The 18704-nt window shown below is 39.4% G+C and overlaps 1 protein-coding gene across 1 annotated transcript in view; it reads left to right on the forward strand.

The window, feature by feature from the left end:
• PIK3C2G (phosphatidylinositol-4-phosphate 3-kinase catalytic subunit type 2 gamma) overlaps positions 1-18704 on the forward strand; it is a 252077-nt gene that overhangs the window by 205224 nt on the left and 28149 nt on the right. The window contains exons 30-33 of the mRNA XM_072849919.1: positions 891-1083; positions 1649-1770; positions 6476-6584; positions 15541-15616. Of these exons, the coding sequence (XP_072706020.1) occupies positions 891-1083; positions 1649-1770; positions 6476-6584; positions 15541-15616 (500 nt within the window). The remainder of the gene's footprint in view (positions 1-890; positions 1084-1648; positions 1771-6475; positions 6585-15540; positions 15617-18704) is intronic.

Genomic DNA, 18704 nt, shown 5'->3' on the forward strand with positions numbered 1-18704 from the left:
CAGAACCTATCCAGAATATCTTCAGAGAGCTGTAGAAATAAGCAGGGAAATAGAAAAAGAATTAGCATCTTGACCAGCAATTGAATTCAAGAGGGCAAGTGTTTTCTAATGAGTACTGCATCTTACTCTTCAAAGACCAGTGATTATGTTGCAGTGTTATTTCTCAAGTCAAGTTTGCTTTGATGTTAAAACACATTTGCAGTACATATCTACATGTATAACTAGGGTTTTTTTATCTATTGTGTCTTTTCTGATGAAGGATCTTAAAACTCTAGGAAATTAGAAGTGTGTTCTGGCTCCCCTTGCACAGGGATGAAATGGGGGGAGACAGGGGGAGAAAATTTATCTTTCTTTTTTTTTCATCTTAAGCAGCTCCACAGGGATAGAGCTCTTAAGACCTGGGTAGAGGATTTAGCAACACATCATGCACAGCTAAATCACGAATTGGATGCAGGAGCCTTGTACAAATACACATAAATCCATGTGAGGTTAGTGTAACCAAAAATAAAGCTCTAGGGCACTGTCTCCTACCTGTTGAAGTAAATACATGTTCTACTCTGGAAATCCTCAAAACACACATGGAAGTATTCTGTCTGTCTCTATTGTCCAAAAGAAGGCTGATGGTATCCAGCTCATGAAGAATAACTACCCCAAGGTAAGCCATGAGACAGGCTATGGCAAGAGCACTCCTTTAAGGAGGTGAGCTCAGGGGCTGGATATGCTGTATTGCTGCAAATAGCGGTGACCAGTGTATATGTGGGTACATGTTCGTGTAAGGTAGGTTTTAGAATTTGGGTTTTTTTGGTTCTTGCATCCATGAAACCAAGGATCAAGAAATGGAAACAAAACAGATGCATGAATAGCACCTCTTCTGTCTGTTTGTTCTTCAGGAAAATAAAGGAAAGTTTGGAGTGCTTTCCTGTTAAACTAAATAACTTGATCCACACGCTTGTACAGATGTCAGTGACAGGCTCTGCAAAGCCTCCAGCTCCAGAGACTGTCCCCCAAGAATGGATGATGCTGGACACAGAGAAGTCAATTGCAAGAGCCACCATTTTGGGATTCAACAAAAAGTCTGACTCCGTATGTATTATGTTCTTTGCTTGCTCTCCTTTGCCTTGATCTTTAACGACTCTTCTGTGAGCTTATATACTCTCCCTCCTCCTTTATAGAAGATGTGCTTGTGCCACATTAAAGGATCACAGGATGAACAGCAGTGCCATAAGCTACCAGAGAGAAAGAACACCAGGCAGACAGCTATTAGCAGGGAGCCATTAAGGAGAACAGTTCATGCCCTATAGTGAAAAATAAATCAAGAGCTAATTAAAGCATCCAAAGGGAAAGCATGGCACAAAATTAGGAAGCCTAATAGAAATCGGAGGCTGTTATATGATGCTTTAATGGTGCGTTATTAGTTTTCACACACTGCAGTGATCTTTCAGTGTTTGAGTTGTATGCTATCCAGGCAAGTTTCTCTTTCTGTGCAGCAAAGACTATAAATTACAAACTGAATTCTCTGGCACTTGGCACTACATTAAAGAAAGGTTTTTCTTTGTTAAAATCACCCTATATTTTCTCTTGTACATTTTTTTTTAATGTGCCTCTCTGATCATTTCTCTTTTCTGCCTCTCCCTTTTCCCCAATACAGCTATATCTAGTCCAGGTGGTGCAAACCTGCAATGTGGTCACTTTTGTGGAAAAATCATTCGACCAGTTCTCAAAACTTCACAGCCATCTCCAGAAGCAATTTCCGTCACATGCCCTCCCAGAGTAAGGCAGCATATTAGCGAATGTTATTCTGCTGTTAAATGGTTTTCTCTGTGCACAGATAAAAATGTGAGAAAATGTACGGCAGACATATTTTTAGAAACACAAAGGCAATGTGACATATTCTATCAAGCCTTCTATTCAGCCCCAGAAGAAACTGAATCATAGACCATTGTTATAGTCTAACTTTTATATATTTTATTGTTCTTTTTTTAATGGGAGGAGAAGGGGGGGAACAGTTTAGGCCTGACACTGCTATTCCTGAAATCAAAGTGGTAAGTGGTACTGACTTCATTAAAGGCACGATAGAGCCTTTGTTAGTTTTTATTTTCTGCATGATGCTGATCAAAACTCATAGCAAAATCCATATATTAAAGCAATGTAGGAATGTTCACACTAGGTCAGAACAGAAAAAAGCCAATCTCTGACACTGGCAGGAGTGATCAATCTTTTTACAAAAAAGTTGCACATACTCCCCAGCTGAGAAATCTATGTACTATCCTGGCCTCAAAAACCAATACTTTGTGTCTCCCATCATTCAGTTTCATATCTTTTGAAAAATATGCTATCATTAATTGCAATAATTCTGAATATTACTTTTTATCCATGTGCATGTCTATTCCTGCTCATCATATTCTGAATCTTATTTCTTCACAGTTTCCTGGGACAGTGAGTCCCACAGTTTATTTCTGTCTTATGTAAAACAGCTTTGCCTTGTGTAATGATTGTCCATGGCTTTGGTAATACACGTGGAGTTATGTATTCTACAAATATCATATACATTTTACTGCATACACCATTGAGAACAAAGTAGTCCTCTCAAACAGTCATGATGACTCACCTGATACAAGCCCCTCTTCAAGATCAATCTACAATAAAGCATAAAGCTGGCCAAGAAGACAGGCAATTTACTTACCAAGCTGAGATTCAAGTTATGCTTGAAAAATAGAAAGATCTTTGAGGTTTGACCTGAAATAAATAGCCACAAACAACATGATTTTGACTTAAAAAAAAAAAGTCCACAAAATTCAGATCCAAATTTGATATTTTCCCAAGCTTGTGAGAGTTATTCAGTTAAATGGCTTTAGGTTAGTTAATTCTAGAGAATCTTTCTACTACCTGAGGGGATTTTAATTGACTCTAATTTGACTCATTATGAATGGCTCACATGAACTGGTTTGCAGCAGTTGGTGAGAATCAGAATTTCACTAAACAATGAAAGTTCTTGAATCATGGTTTTGATTTGGATATATTTGCACGCTAACTATTAGGTTGTAAAATAAAATATTTAACAAGTACCTCTTTATGATTTTTTTCCTGTGGTGAGCAGAGCTTTCTGAAGGAAAATATATTTATCTTTAGAAATGCATAGACCTCAGAAACCCTGTAGTGAATTTCAAAAATAGTACTAGCCATTTTCCAGATAAATTACCTTTAATAAAATCCCTTGCATTTTCACTGCAAAAGAGAGTTCCAGAACTCACAGAGGGTTAATCTGCGTATCCTGAGGCTGTGTCTAAGAGCTCCAGAGCTTTCTTGTCATGATTCAGTCCCAGCAGTAACCTGTCACTGTATGATCTTTCCCCAAGACTGTGTTAAAGTAATTCATTTTATGATGTTTCTTTATATGTACGTTGTTTAATGCTAAAGTTTTGGTTTGTTGCCTAACAGAACTTCGTCAGTTTGAGGCTTTTCATGCATTCCAGATTTTATTCTAATAATAAAAACCTAGTTATTTCTTTATAGGAAGTTATCACTGAAACTGCCATACCATATCAGACCATTGGTCTGTCTGTGTGTTACAAAGCTCCAGCTCTGGCCGATGCCAGATGCTTCAAAGGAAGGAAAAAGCCTTGTTCCATAATGTAACCACAAAATCAGTTTGAAAATGTATGATTTAAAAGTAAAATGTCTAATATTACTAGAATAATTGGAACTGCTAACAGAAAGGACTTGGTTACTGCTTTGTATTGATTCATGAAATTGTATATATTCATGTCTCATTAGGAGGAAATAATGCAATATGAGTCTGCTTCATACAAGTGCTAAATACTGGCTATATCGCAAGAAACTAATGGCAAAAGCTCAGAGTTCTCAGCGCCTGAAATTTTGCTATTGACATGTAAACATTCAGCCCATATTTATAAGTCAAAGCACAGCCGCCCCAAGCAAGCCCTTGCACTCTAGCACCTTCCCTCTTACTTGGTTTCAGATGGAGTATTAATTGTGTTTAATTATTGCTTTTTAAAAGGCCAAAAATCTTTTCACCCAGCAAAGCATTTAAGTGACATAATTTATATACAGAATGTTCTTCAAGCTAATAATTACGAACTGGAATCTGCTATGCAGGATGTCTGCACGTGGCGCGAGTTTATATTTTTCTGATCTACTTAAGGGAGATGCAAAACTCAAAATCAGCTTGGGAAGTTAACCTTTTCTAACACAAGTGTGTTCACAAGTGCAAAGTCAGTTTCAGCCATAGGCGCAATTCAGCAAAACCGTGAAGGCCTTTTAAAGAAGTGTTCAGTACTGCCACAAGGTTCTTATTGTCCTTCACTGCAGCAGAGTTATTGATGCTATCAATCAGCAGTTCCTCTGTCCTCTGTTTGGCCACTGTGCTTAGGATGCATCTTCTGAGGACCTACGTTTTACAGCCAGAGTCCTCTCGTTGTGTTTTACAGTCTAATTAATTTTAAGCTGCTTCCAAACAGATCCTCCCTACCACCTCTTGAAAGAAGTCCTTTTTGTGCCCCAGAGGAACCCAGCACATTCACAAGCTGTCTGTGTGTGCCTGCGCTCTATTTTTATCTGTGCAGCTCATATACGTCATGATCCTGGGTCATATCACTTCCCCTGCCTCATTATGTGTCCTGCCACTGTAATTTCGTGAGGCAAGAATCGCCTCTTACTATTCATTTGTACAGCGCCTGAGCCCTGATCTTTCAGTGCTATAGGCAAAAATAATCAAAAAGTCATACATACATACAATATGCTGCTATCATCCTGGCCCCTTGCTGTTTTAATTGCAGCATTAGTTAATACCAGTGCTGAGTTCTTCCTCAGAAGTATTACACAAGATGGGTAAAGATCTGTCCACTCCTAAAAAGAATTACAGTATCTTGTTAATCAGTATTCTCTTCATAAAAGGCCTTCTGTTACAAAACAAGCTTAAAAAAGCCCAACCCAACAGGTCTCATTACAGTTCATAAAATCTAATTACACTGAATCTCTTGGTAACAAAAACTGTGGGTTAATCTTCTTCAGTCCTTTTATTTTCACTAGGTGAGGCTGCTATTTTCCATTTTTACAGCTGGGTGGTTTGCAAAGCTGGCCAGTGTTCCTCTCTAGGGATGGGAATCCAGTGCTCCATGTGTTGCTATTTGGCTGGCCTTTGAAAAGCTGATGACATCTTATCACTGAGCTGTGGAATTGGGTAAAACCTGTTCGAAGTAGGATCTGACCAGCTGCCTTTCAAAAGGCTGGCCAAGTGTCTCTTTTCAGTCTATTGCACTGCTAGATGGCTCTTTTGTAATTTGTCTGAAGCCTTCAGATATCTCTTGAGATCTAGTGGATAAACAAGGTTGTACCAGAAAAAAAGAGGTTTGTAAACAAGATACGGTTAACTATTTACAGTGGTGGTGTAACATGAAATACGACCAGGTCAAAACTTCTACCTTTCTATGTCACATAGATTAGAGGACATAAAGCATAGTATTAGTTATGAATCCCAATATTAGCAATCCATATCACAAAACCCATTACGTGCAATTTAGCACAGATAGCTTTTCTAATGCTCCTTCAACCTGAGAGAGAAATAGTCCTTGTCAGGGCAAGGTTAATATAAATTGATTTTGTGTATTGTTAAAAATCTAACCTTTTGACTGATCTAATGTGCATTGTCTCTAAAATGCAAAGATGATGCCAGTAAAAAAAAATGTGGGTTTTTGACATTTTCAGTCACCAAAACATTTGAAAATTGACATAAGGCCATTCTATGCATATGTGGTTTATTTACTAAACTGAAATGAAATTAATCTTAATAAAAACTCAGCAAGAGCATTACTATTATTATTGTTATTGCTTTTGTTGGGATTGATTTTGTTATTGTGATGATCATTTGTTTTCATGTATTACTTTTATTATACTAGCTCCTGAAATTACATATGGGATCAGGGACCTGCTCTGAAAAACTTATCTACACTCTAAATAGCTGAGGTAAAAAAGCAAGCAATGATATATTCATAAAATGTCACATTGTTGCTGTAAGGCTTTGGTATTCAATATTCTATGGTAAGGGTTTGTATAGCATGAGCTGTGGGCTGAGATCAGACATCTGTTGTGCTGTGCGCAGCGCAAAAAATGGGGACGTAGTGTTTTCCTGGGATCATAAGGGGCCAATATTTTAGAGGTATTTAGATACTATAAAATGCAAATAAGTGCCTTTTAGGTTTTTTGTTGGTTTGGGTTATGTTTTTTTTTTAATTAACGATTTAGACAGAAAAAGGGGTACAGTATGAAACAGAGTATCAGCAAATTATTAGAAGAACCAGAGTCAGAGGGTAAACAATCCTCTGGACACTGTACCCATCCCTTCCCCTACCTGCAAAACTGCTTAGAAAGTGTTAACTTTCTTCTGTTAAGTAGAGCTGGAAATATTTTCAGCAAATACAGTACAAGAGCTATACTTACGAATATTCTTCTTTTGCAGGTTTCCCCACTCATGGCATTTACCTTTTACAGACCTTGAACATAAAAGAATGAAGGATTTGAATCTCTATCTGAAGCAGCTATTAAGTGGATCCAGGAAACTGGCTAATGTGAGCACTTCCAGTATTTATTTTATTTGCATATGACTTTTAGTAACATTGTACTAAAAGAATCAGGAAGCTTTCCATGGTCTCATTTGAAAAAAAAATAAAAATGACATAAATGACACTTCTTCTAATGCAGCCGTTTTGAGATGAAGCCATTGTAGCATTCATCAGAACTTAAGACAAAGACAAGAATGACTGAAAAATAGTTTATTAGACCTGGCAGGGCATTTTTCAAAATAACTTCTCTTCCTTTGCTGCCATCCAAAAGTAGTGATTCACTGAATTTTTGACAGTAAGGAGTAGGTTCTGAGGAATGTAATGTCTAAAAAAGGAGTAAGTTTTGAAATATTGAAAAGTCTGATTTTGACAGTTTTTAAATGAAAAGTTCCATTCTTTCAGCCCAGAAATACTCTTAATTTCAAAATGTATTTAACATGTAGAAGAAGTTGTTTTGCAAACATAAGACCAAAACCAGAATGTTTCAATATTATCAGAATGATACATTGTGTCCATTAAAATTGGTGTTTTCTCATTTTTTATTCATTATTGTTTTCTGAGATTTGATGTTCTCTTCCTGTTTCAAAATGGAAAGCTGAAATGGTAACAAACACTGACTCTTCATTACCTGGCCCAGGACAAAGCCTTATGCACCTCAGCATTGTAAAAGCCAGGGCCAAGAGCAACTAACAGGCCCCATGCACCCTGGGAGGATGTTAAATCATTACACTGCATCACTTTGGAAGTTGGATGGTCAATTCCTGATAGTGGCACCAGGGTCTGAGAGAAAGGAGCATCTTCCAGTGACCAGCCACTGTCAGGAAAGCTGTCAGACAGGCAGGAAAAAGCAGTGGTTTACATTAGATCCTAGGCTTATGTAGAGGCTAGTAAATTCAAGGGAGCCAAAGCACGAGCTCGTGCGTTGACCCTGCTGGTTTACTGTTGGTACTTTCTCTAGCAAAGCTTGGACCTCTGCCAGGTGAGCCATGTCATGTCCCGTGGCCTCAGGGCCATAGCACAGACTGAGGCTGGTTTGGTTTAGTAGCGTAGACAGTCTAGGATGCCAAAAGCGGGAATGACAGAATGCTTTATCTCCAAAATTTCAAACATTTTGCAGGAGGAGAAAAATGGTTGCTGCCTAACTATATAACTTTCCCAGCTGTCACTGTGTAATGGAGATTAAAGAGGAAATTGTCCATATGTAAAACAAACAGGAGTTTTCTTATTAATATTAATATAAATTCTGTGCCCTGAGTTGAAATTGAGAAGATTTCCAAAGAGGATAGATAATATCTGTCTCACAGAGCTACACTTAATTTGGTATGGACAGCTGACTTAGGTGCTTGGCTCCCTTGACTGACCTTGCCAAATAAACTGCACAAGTCGGGGTTAATTGTTGTGCAATTTCTGTCACTCACGTTAGGGTCATGGGTTTATTTTACATTAGCGCCTTTTGGTCACAGCTGAGGAAAAACTGATATAAGCCAGTGACCTAGAAATGAAGAGCTCTGTATCTTCTGCTGTGCTCTGGGCTGCTGTAAGGTACATGGATTTTCAATTTGGGCCAAGCGCTGCTGTGTAGAAGCCTGAGCTATGGTTGAAAAATTAGACTGCTTAAAGCCCTGGGATAGTAATAAAAACATTTCCCGGTGACGCGCAGAAGCTCTCTTCTCCCTCCTGCTCCATAGTCTGTGAATGGGCTAGTAATCAGCCAGAGCATGCTGCCTTGCAATGGGCTTCCTAATGCCTTTCCTCCTCCCTTTACGGTCCTGCAGCATGCACCCGTGGAGCTGGGTGAGCTCTCCCAGCACGTTGCTGCTGGGACACTGGGACACAACCACGAATAGGGTATTCAGAGGAACCGTGGACAGATCTGCCTGGGGACATACGCTGGTGTGGCTCTGAACCAGCCCAGTGGGGCTATTCAGACATGATGAACTACGCAGTTGCTGAAAACCGTTCCAGTCTGGTGCAGCCTATAGTGCTGAACCACGAGGAGAAGAAAACCATTTTGTGCCTAAGAGGGCTGCACAGCTACTGCTGTGCTGGACTTGGAGGACACGATAATGAATGGAGTAATGAGCAGATTGTTTCCATCTGTAAAGTGCTATTGCATTCAGGAAATCATCTTGCTTACCACCATGCAGCTAACCTGCAATTCTAGATGATAACCTTTAAAGTTATTGATACTCTATAAACATCAAATCATTATTTTTACTTCAATATGCTTCTCCTGCTGGGAGATGTGAGAAATTTAGAAAATACTGACGTGTTCTGACCCACTTAGAACGAGGAAACCAGGCAGTGGGTAATTTCCTTTGTATTCCCAGCTGAAGGCTTCTTTTTTACTTTTCCCTTTGGTATGCCTCTTTTAAAAAAGTGTCATGGTGTCTTCTTGGGTTTAGTCTGAGCAGAAAGCCAAGCTAGGAGGCTTTCTTGATAAAAATAAATACAATTATTTTGTCTCTCTTTGTGCCTTGGACAACTTTGCAGTCAAATTCGTCCTGTTTTCTCAAATTGCTAGGGAGCCTGACCGAAACCATTTAGTGAGTTGTCTGTTCTCAAGCATTACCAAACTGTCATTCCTATGAAACAGTAAAACTATGTAGGAATAAATAATTAATTCAGAAATTTGTGAAGAAATCTTGTAAGAGCAGATGCCTGTAGAACAGGGTTCCCTTTAATTTCTTGACACAGTCATTTCTTTCTGCTGAATTGTACCTGTATGGTATCATAGCTGTATTGTAACTGTACAGTATGCTGGAGTATTGTCTGAGATGGAGAGAAGAGCTTTTATTTCATTATAAAATACCCTTGCTATCACTGTAAACACATTACCCTGATTGACTAGACACCGGTTTCAACTCTGAAAAGTTTAGTCCAGTCCACACAGGACTGACTACATGCTTGGTTCTACCAATTAAGTAATTAAAAATCCTAGAAATAAAGAAAGAATTGGATTATATCCAAATTCCTTCCTCAGTCATGCCTTAAGTGCATGCTTTTTAGTCCAGACTAAGTTCTGGTTATGAAAATTGTGTTTTAATTAAGAGTAGGTCAGAATGTCACTGACCTTTTCTGCTAAATGGTTTGAACAAAGGAGGAGGAGTGGAAAATAGCTGCCTTCTCATTTGCACTGTAGCTCAAATGGAATTAAATGTTTCCTCAAACCCTTCTTTAAAGAACAGAAATTTCAAGCCACCTTTCTTTATCTCTGAATTTTAGTATCAGATCCAATAAATGCAGGAACATCAGCTGATGGAGATACTGGCTGTTGGGCCAGTTTGAATGCTTGAACGTGCTCATGCCTGTCCCTATTCAAAGCAGTTTTTTAAGTCTGTGGTTTACTTTGAGCATAAGCCTCATTTATTGACTTTCTCTTAGAGATTGGTTGAAGAGTTGCCTAGAATAGGAGTGCTTCTCCTAAATTCAGGTTAACACTCGGTTATAAATAACTACTCCACCAGACTATATACATGACCATCAAGCTATATTCATTACATCAATCACTAAAATGCAAAAGTTGATGCACCTTCATTGTCATATTGAGTCATTTAGGACAGGATCAAAAACAGGTTTCAGCACCCTTTTTTGTTTCATTCTACTCCTCCCAAACCAGTGGCAGTATATGTGATCACACTGTAAGAATATTTAGTTTTGTGCCAGTGGCACTGTTGCTGACTGGCTCATCAGCTGCATGTGTTGAAATGCCTGGGTCTTCTACATCAGCAAGGCAACATACTCAACAATGTTTAGACTCCTGGAGTTTTGCTTCATTAAATGGCAAAACAACCAAGTGGTGCCACCGATAGGAGGTGAAGCATCAAGAAACAATAAACTGAAGGTTGGTAACATGGAGGAGGACAAAAATATACATTATCAAAGTATAAATCAAATCTCTGACAAAAGGCAGCTGCTGCTGACCACTTTTACACTTTTCTCTATTTCACTCAACTCCAACTGAGTGATGGGCTGAATGGAGATTGCAGCCCAAATCTCATAACGTATCATATAAATTAGGGCTGCCCTACTGGCTTGTCGTTTTACTGCTGTATTGTAGGAGGGTTATACACTCCCTGGGGATACAAAAGCAAGGTAAGGCTCCATTAATTAGGCTGTTCTTGGCCCTGGTGTCAAACAGCAGCATTCACAAAGCTGAATGTCTTCATGCTTATCTTGAAAAGACAACTTGCACCTGGTTTGGGCATTACAAGTGAAAAATCTAAAACTGAATCTAAAGCAATGCTTTATATAGCAACCGTGTGCATTTGGTACTGTCGTGGTTTAAGCCCAGCCAGCAGCTAAGCACCACACAGCCGCTCACTCACTCCCCCCCGGTGGGATGGGGGAGAGAATCAAAAGAGCAAAAGTAAGAAAACTCGTGGGTTGAGTTAAGAACAGTTTAATAATTGAAATAAAATCTAATAATAATAGTCATAATAACAATAATAGTAATAATAATAAATTGTAGCAAAAAGGAAAACAACGAGAGAGAGAGAAACAAAACCCAGGGAAAAAAGCCCCAAGTGATGCAATTGCTCACCACCCGCCGACCGATGCCCCGCCAGTCCCCAAGCCGCGGTTGCTGCCACCGAGCCAACTCCCCCCAGTCTCTATACTGAGCATGGCACCATATGGTATGGAATAGCCCTTTGGCCAGTTTGGGTCAGCTGTCCTGGCTGTGCTCCCTCCCAGCTTCTTGTGCACCTCCTCACTGGCAGAGTACGGGAAGCTCAAAAGTCCTTGACTTAGTATAAACACTGCTTAGCAACAACTAAAACATCAGTGAGTTATCACATTATTCTCATGCTAAATCAAAAATGCAGCACTATACCCGCTACTAGGAAGAAAGTTAACTCTATCCCAGCTGAAACCAGGACAGGTACAACTAGTAACATTCTATGGATGATATTCCCATCTCTCATCATTTTAAAGAAGTGGCATTTAATTTGTGGATATTGTTATCGATAGCACAGCTCAGACACTAGATGTACATACTGATCTTGCAAAACTACATAGTCTTAAATAAACATATGTTATTTGTCCCACGTCTTTCACATAGGTTGGTTTTGTGTGCAAGTTCAGTGGGCTTGGATGTTTGAGGGGGTCTGTTTATTGGGGGCAGGGGGTTGGCAAACATGATAGTAAGTGCAGGTGCACAGTAGGCTAATCAGTAAAAAGAAATAAGGTATATTGGGTTTTGTCTCTATAAAAATTTTCTAAGTATCCAAATTAACTAAGGACTTTGGGGCCAAAGATAAACCTAGGGCAAGCAAGTAAGCAAATAGTGACAGTGTATCAGCCATGGATAGGTTCTATAAACAGCTTTATGGTGACTTACAGGCTGTGTAACAGGGCTTTAAGGAGGATGTAAATGGAAATGATTGTAAATTATGTTCACTCATTTTCAAGCATACAGTGAAAACCAGGACCACAGCGTTGTTTTAGAGTGACTAATGTTTAACACTATAAAAGTAATCAAGTTTGATAAGAGCTTCCCATATTTCATTTGTATTTTATTCACTGGCGCTACTTGGGATTTGCAGAGGTGAGAAAATAGCTCCTGCAGTGCCCGCATGGAGGTACGTAATGCAGTGGTACAAAGTGCACCTGAGGTATGTGGGTCCCTTAAACTCCCACCACTCCTGTACTCCTGCAGCAAGGCATCCAGCAGAGCCAAAATGGGGAGGGTTCAAAGTCCTCTCTTTTCCGCTGTCCTTTCCTGAAGTTATAATAGCTGCAGCAAGGTCAGCTTTTTCTGGTTTCTTTCTTTCCTGCTGATTCTCCATCCTGTTAAAGTATAACAGGTGCATGGGTGTTCTCTGACCCCAAATCTACTCTAACACAGCTGAAAAGAAAGCTGAAAGCAGAGGAGAGGCTGCTTTTCTTTCTAACGAAATTAAATCTGGCTGTGTTTCACTAACAGCAGAGTGCTTTTCTAGTTAGTCTCCGATGGAGAGCATTAGACAAATTCTACCATGCTACAGTGGTGCAGGACTGTGCCAGCTCCCCCGATGCCACTGAAATTGCTTATTGCAGTTGTATCCTAGTGTAAGTGAAGGTGCCTTTTGAGTTTAATGCCTGAAAAAAGGTCATGCGTGAGTTCTAGCCAGACCAACACTGATGCACCCATACATACCTGGCTGCTCCCCAATAGGCTGATGTTATTGAGTGACCTGGAAAAAATACCAACATTAACTATTAAAGATTGTCATCTTATTAGGTAAGAATAGTTACACAAATGATAGGAGGCTTTCCTAAAAATCCCTAAATGGGTAGTATTTTAGGGAATTTCCATTTACCTATTTAAAGGTAAGAATTCCAGGGGAAAAAAGGGTAGGTGAGTGCTTGTGGTCATCCTCAGTGCCTGCCTATCTGCCAAGACTGTCACAGGGTCTCTAAGATTCCCACCTGTGGGAATCTTTGTAACAACAATTGCTTGTTTAGAAGTGGACTCTATCCACCTAAATACAGTGTGCTTTTGATCATACATATGTTCAAAGCGCTGATGTGTCTCTTTCTATTTAGCAGTGTAATTAGATGCATGCTTAAGTCTAAGCATATGCTTGAGTCCCATTGACTGGGGTCCAATTGATTGAAGTCCCATTGATTTAGGAATCGCCTGAAAGTTCAGCATATGCTTTGGTGGTCTGCTGACAAAGGCTGAACTTAAGAAGGTACTGGTGGCAATCTAAATGGTGGACTCCTGCAGCAGGCAGATTAACACAGTTCAGGGAGAAATTGCTGTCTTATGAATAACAGTGTGCGAAATGCTTGTTGCCACAAACACGTAGGAGATCTCCTCTATTGCTTTTGCAGCACTTTGCCCTGGATAGACTGCTACATCTGCCCCTGCAACATGACCTGTTCAATTATGTTTTTGCGTTCCATTTGCCAATATTAGCCTTGCTGCTTCCCCACATGTTTCAATACCTGTTGAGTACAATGGCCACACAGACAGGGAAAGCTTTGAAATCAGCGTTGTGGCACCAGCAGTGTACACGCCTGTCGTGTTCATGCCTGATGTAAGATCTGCATGAATTCCACTTCTGTACTTAAACAAAATGTCATTTTTTTCCAGAGTGTTGTCTCCTTTAGAAATGAGAATTTTGAACTATCACCTGAAACAATCTTTGCACCTCCTGTTTTCAAACCTCCCTGTTCATATATTTCCATTTATTGCTGAAAGAGTAAGTGGAGAGGAAGCAGAACACCAGGCTGCTCAGTGTGGAATTTTTTATTTCTCTTTCAAGTCAGTTAGTGTATCCTTCCTTCCACCTCCTGCCCACTTCTCTCAAGATCTTTGAACTCGAAGGGCTACTTAAGTTTCTCTGCTTATTTTCATGCTGTCAAATAAAGTCTGAGCTGCCAAAAATATACTCTTTCAACCCTTGAGATTTCCTACGCTTGGGACTTGTGCTGAAAGACCAAATGGAGGTCCCACAGGGAATAACTCGGCTGTTTAAAGCTACTGGAAGCTGAAGCAGGTGTATGGGCTTTCCCCTGTAAGCTGTCTTCACAAGATGAGAAAATAATTAGTCATGCTCGGAAAAGAGAGGTATATTGGCAGTCCACTGCTAATAGCTTAAGGATTTGTCATTCAGTTCAAGGAAAACAATTTGTTTGGTTTGTTTATTGTTGGTTTATCCTTCCCCCCCCCCCCGATTTTTCTTTTAAAGAAAATATCAGTGTGGGAGGAAAAACTCCAAACAGTAGAATGAAAAATAAAAGGCAACTGCTAAAATAAATCCAGATTGCTAAATCTTATCTCTATGCTGAACATACACATCTGGTTCCTCTGTCTGCTGTAACCACATGTTAACTCCTCACTAGCTGCGTTTGTCACTAAACTCTTCCTTTTCTTTCTTCCTTGCACACATCATGCCACATCTTGTCAAATTGAAACAAGACAAATGCTACATGAAGTACATCTTGCCGATAAGAGACAAATTATTTTCCATGGCCTGGAAGAAAACAATGGTGACATTTTAATGCTAGAATCTGAAAAGTCTCTTGTTCTACCCATTCATTACAGTGTCAGTCCAAGTAACATCAGTATGAATGTAGCAATTCTAACCGTCTTAAAGAATGGCCATTCTGAAATATGGCTTTATGAAAAAGCTAATAAAATGTAATTACTGTCCACCTTTGATTCAGAATCATAAGAGTCCATTTCAGAATTCACATTTTTATTGCCTTGCACAATACTCAAATCTGGGGATTTGGTTTATTGTTTTAATTCTCTACAGCTGAATGTAACTACCTGTTATATATGTTCACTAGAGCAGTACAGGTCAGTACATAAAAATAAAAGTTATAGTGCGGTACATAAGGTGGATTACTCTTTTAAACAGGATGGCGAAATATGATCATCCCTTTCACTCCCCGTTGGTTTCTGGTAGGAGTTAACTCTGTATGGAGGTTTTCAGTGTGAATGTCCATTAAGCTGCCATGTGAGGGAGGTATGCACAATATCTAAGCCTCAGGGAGGCACACATTAGGTCAGATGCTTGGGCTCGCTCCTGTGCCAAGGGCGAATTTCATGCTGACTACACAATACACAGTAAAGATGTTCTCCTGCATTTGTTTCACAGATGGGCTGCTCTGTAAAAGTAGTTGCAGCTGCTAATACATATCTTGAGTTACTGGAGATCAAGCAAGAGTGCAAATCTATGGCCCACATGGCACACTGCTCTTTGGAAGTGTGTTGACAGAAAGGGGCCAGGTAGGCACCAATGCAGCATCCCTGAGCCAGTGGTAAGGGGCTCCGTTGTCTTCCCAGTGCCTGAGTAGAAATCATTCCCTGGGTGCCTTGTCCATGATCAGAGGCAGAAAGGCTGCCCTTTATTGCTAACTCTAATATATACATTAGAAACCTACCAGCAGTCTGCCCAGAGGGGAATCATTTAAAGAACAGAGCACAACATATGATATTCCCTAAAGTATTTTTATTTTCTTTCAGAATGAGCTTGTACTCAGCTTCTTCCTGAGTTGGTCCAAAAATACCTTGGCAGAAGATTCATCATCTGTGACCTTAGGTATGTGGATTACCAATTTACTTGTTTTCTAAGAAGGACTTCTTTAATAATATTAAATATAATAATGCAAAGGTGAGTCTAAAGTGTTTAGGTGGCTTTTTTTTGAAGATATAAGGATACCAACAAATAATTCCTGATTTCTCAAGGTCTCTGAAAATGTGTTACTAATGTGACCTGTAGCTTTCTTTGACATATTCTCCTCAGCCTTGCTTCATTTATTTTTTGAATAAACATACCTATATGCAAAGTAAAAGTTTATTTACACAAACTGTGTCAGCTTTCTTGTTTTACAAAACAAAATCTTCAGAGAAGAATCTGGAGGAAAGGATCTGAGTCATTACAAAGCACAATGTGTGCTTGGACAAGTGAAGAAAATCAGGGATGATTTCTAAAATCATTTTCACAATGAGTGGTGCAGGTAAATAACAGAACATTATGTTAATGCCTAGGCATACATTATTAATGATAGTGGTAATTCACGTCTTACTAAATGAGATTCTGCACTGTTCCCTTAGCCTATCTAAATACTTAACCCATTTCCCTCTTCTTTCCAGCACCTAATTTAATCTAATCTCTGGCATTATAGCATTAAGAGCCAAAGCATAAACCATAAAATGTAAACTGTGAATGTTTATTGTCTTCCACTGCACTGAAAATAATCTTCCATAGTCAGTTTTCAGGCAAAATAAAGTCTCATAAAGAAGCCTGCAGCTGCATTCTGCACCACAACAATTCAGCTGGTTGTTACGTGCTCCAAGTGACAGGATAGTTTCCAAGATCACCAGTTATCTGCATTTCAGGAAGGAGTGCAAGTATCTGTGCATATTTAGTGTGCATGTCCATTAAGTTAATTTAATCTCTCTGCAGACAGGGGCTTCATTATCTCTTTTCCTGGGACCATTTTTTTAAAATCCATCAGAACAAAATAAATCCCATTCTGGCTTCTCAGCCTTAGGAAGATTCCCCTTGTGTAGAGTTTATTTGATTAGGGCATGCCATTATCATATTAAATCCGTTATGACTATTGGAAATTACTAATGGTTGCTCTAACTTTTACAAAGGAACAAGGAGATAATGCAAAGATGTCCTAGGTGTTAGGAATATACAAGGCTAAATCTTGTCACAGAAAATCCAAACCAGAGTTCAAATGTAACATGTAGTCTGGGTCCATGGGCTACCTCTCTGCAGACTCTTTAACCAAACATGCAGACACGTGAGACTGAGCTGAGGCATAAGGGAGTTAAAGTCCGAGGTCTTTAGAAGGATTTTGACATTTCACTAATGTTTAGGTGCCTAGTTATTACAGAGAATCTGGGTGTAAAAGTCTTATGCAAAAGCATGAATTGAGTCTGTAATAAAGTTGAGAAATAAATTACAGCCTCATAATTCCTACACTGGTGTCCTGAGCCAATATAGTCTGAAGGGTAGCCCTTTATTTTTGTTGTCAATGACATCAAAATCAGAGAAGAGAATAAAGAAACAGAGGTAAGAATGTGTTTAGTGGGTGTTTGATGAAAGCTATGTGACAGGTAACCCAGTCTACTGGTTCACTATACAGTTAGTGGAGGTGAAGGTCACAACCTGGTCGGGGGAGATTAATGTGTCTCTGGCCTCAAGCAGTATGGTTACAGAGGGGTTATTTTTTTCCTGCTCAGGAACTCTGCCTTTTAAAGTTTGGACACTTCAGTTCTAGACTCAGCGCAAAACCTTTGTTTAACACAAGAGAAAAAAACAAAACAAAACAAACAAACAAACAAACCCCACCTCCCTTTGGCATAGAAAATTCATTGCTATCATTTATTGATAGAATACCAGTAGCACTTAAGGTCCAAATCAGGACCCGATGAGTTTAGACTCTATAAAAACAGAGAACAAGAATAATGGGCTGAGTTGCTCTGGGTATGGCACCACTTCTGGTCAGTGAGGAAGGGAATGTACCTGGTCAACAGTCAGTTGCAGTGAACTGTGGAAGTAGGTGAGCTTAGCTGTAAATGAGCTAGCTCAGCTGTCAGAGGAAGACAAGCCATGCACGTGCTAATTACCCACATGAAAAATTATTTTCATATATGTTAGTCTATGCTTCGCCCCTCATTGTTGGAGTTAGGCTGCTGCCTACCCTAGCTAGCTCACTTAGATCTTTGCTGCATGGTATTCTGCACCCTATTATCATCCGTCCTGTGAGAAGGAGAAGACACAAGTGCAGCTAAGGCAGGAGGTGGCTGATCATGCCAAGCTGCCAGGTAGCAAACAAGGGGTTGCTGGGAAGAGCACAGTGGCCCTCGAGGCTCTTGTTTGCTGAGGGTGCCCTGAAACACTCTTGATTTGAAAGTAAGCCCTGTAGTAATGCCATAGTCAGTCTGAGGCAGGAATTAAGTTCACTGAGTCTGCAGGAGAGAGGCCATTTCCATTGAAAGAATACATCCTTCCCCCCACAGCTTTCATTGCTTTATGAGCTTATAAGGGCCTTAATTTTTGCCTGTTTTGAAGAATAACTCAGGTTTAATATGGGCTGTAGCTTTCCATGAATCTGGTGATCTCTCTCTCAGCCTTTACGCAACCAAATCATCTGTCTCTTAGTTAGGATCCATATAAAATAAAAAGAATGCCCCATAGAAGCAGGTTATGAATTTTGATCAAGACAGTATCTTTCTCTTACACTGCTTTAATTTATAAATGTTGTAGGTAATTACACTTACTAAAGTAAAATAAAAATTAAAATTTATGAATTTGTACTGTGCTCCTAGCAATGAAGAGATTAAAAATCAGTGCTAAATTTACTTTGACATGAATACTGATTCAGTACTCCCAGTGGAGTGAATTCTGAATTATACTGAATATTGTCAGCATTTCATTATACCAGGCTCACTACAAGGGAGTGAGAGTAGATAGCAGGAATAATTTCACAGACTGCCTTTTATAAAGGCCCTTTAAAAAAGGGAGAAAGAAAATCTGTCAAAAACATTTTTATATCAATCTTGTTTATTTTTCTTCTCTTGAGTTTATACCTCCTGAAAATATTAATAATTCAGACTGTTTTGCCAAAGTTATGAAATCATGAAGTCTTTGCTATTGGTTATAACAGTGTACA

This window comes from Ciconia boyciana, chromosome 1 (genome assembly GCF_034638445.1).
Source record: "Ciconia boyciana chromosome 1, ASM3463844v1, whole genome shotgun sequence".
Lineage (NCBI taxonomy): Eukaryota > Metazoa > Chordata > Aves > Ciconiiformes > Ciconiidae > Ciconia > Ciconia boyciana.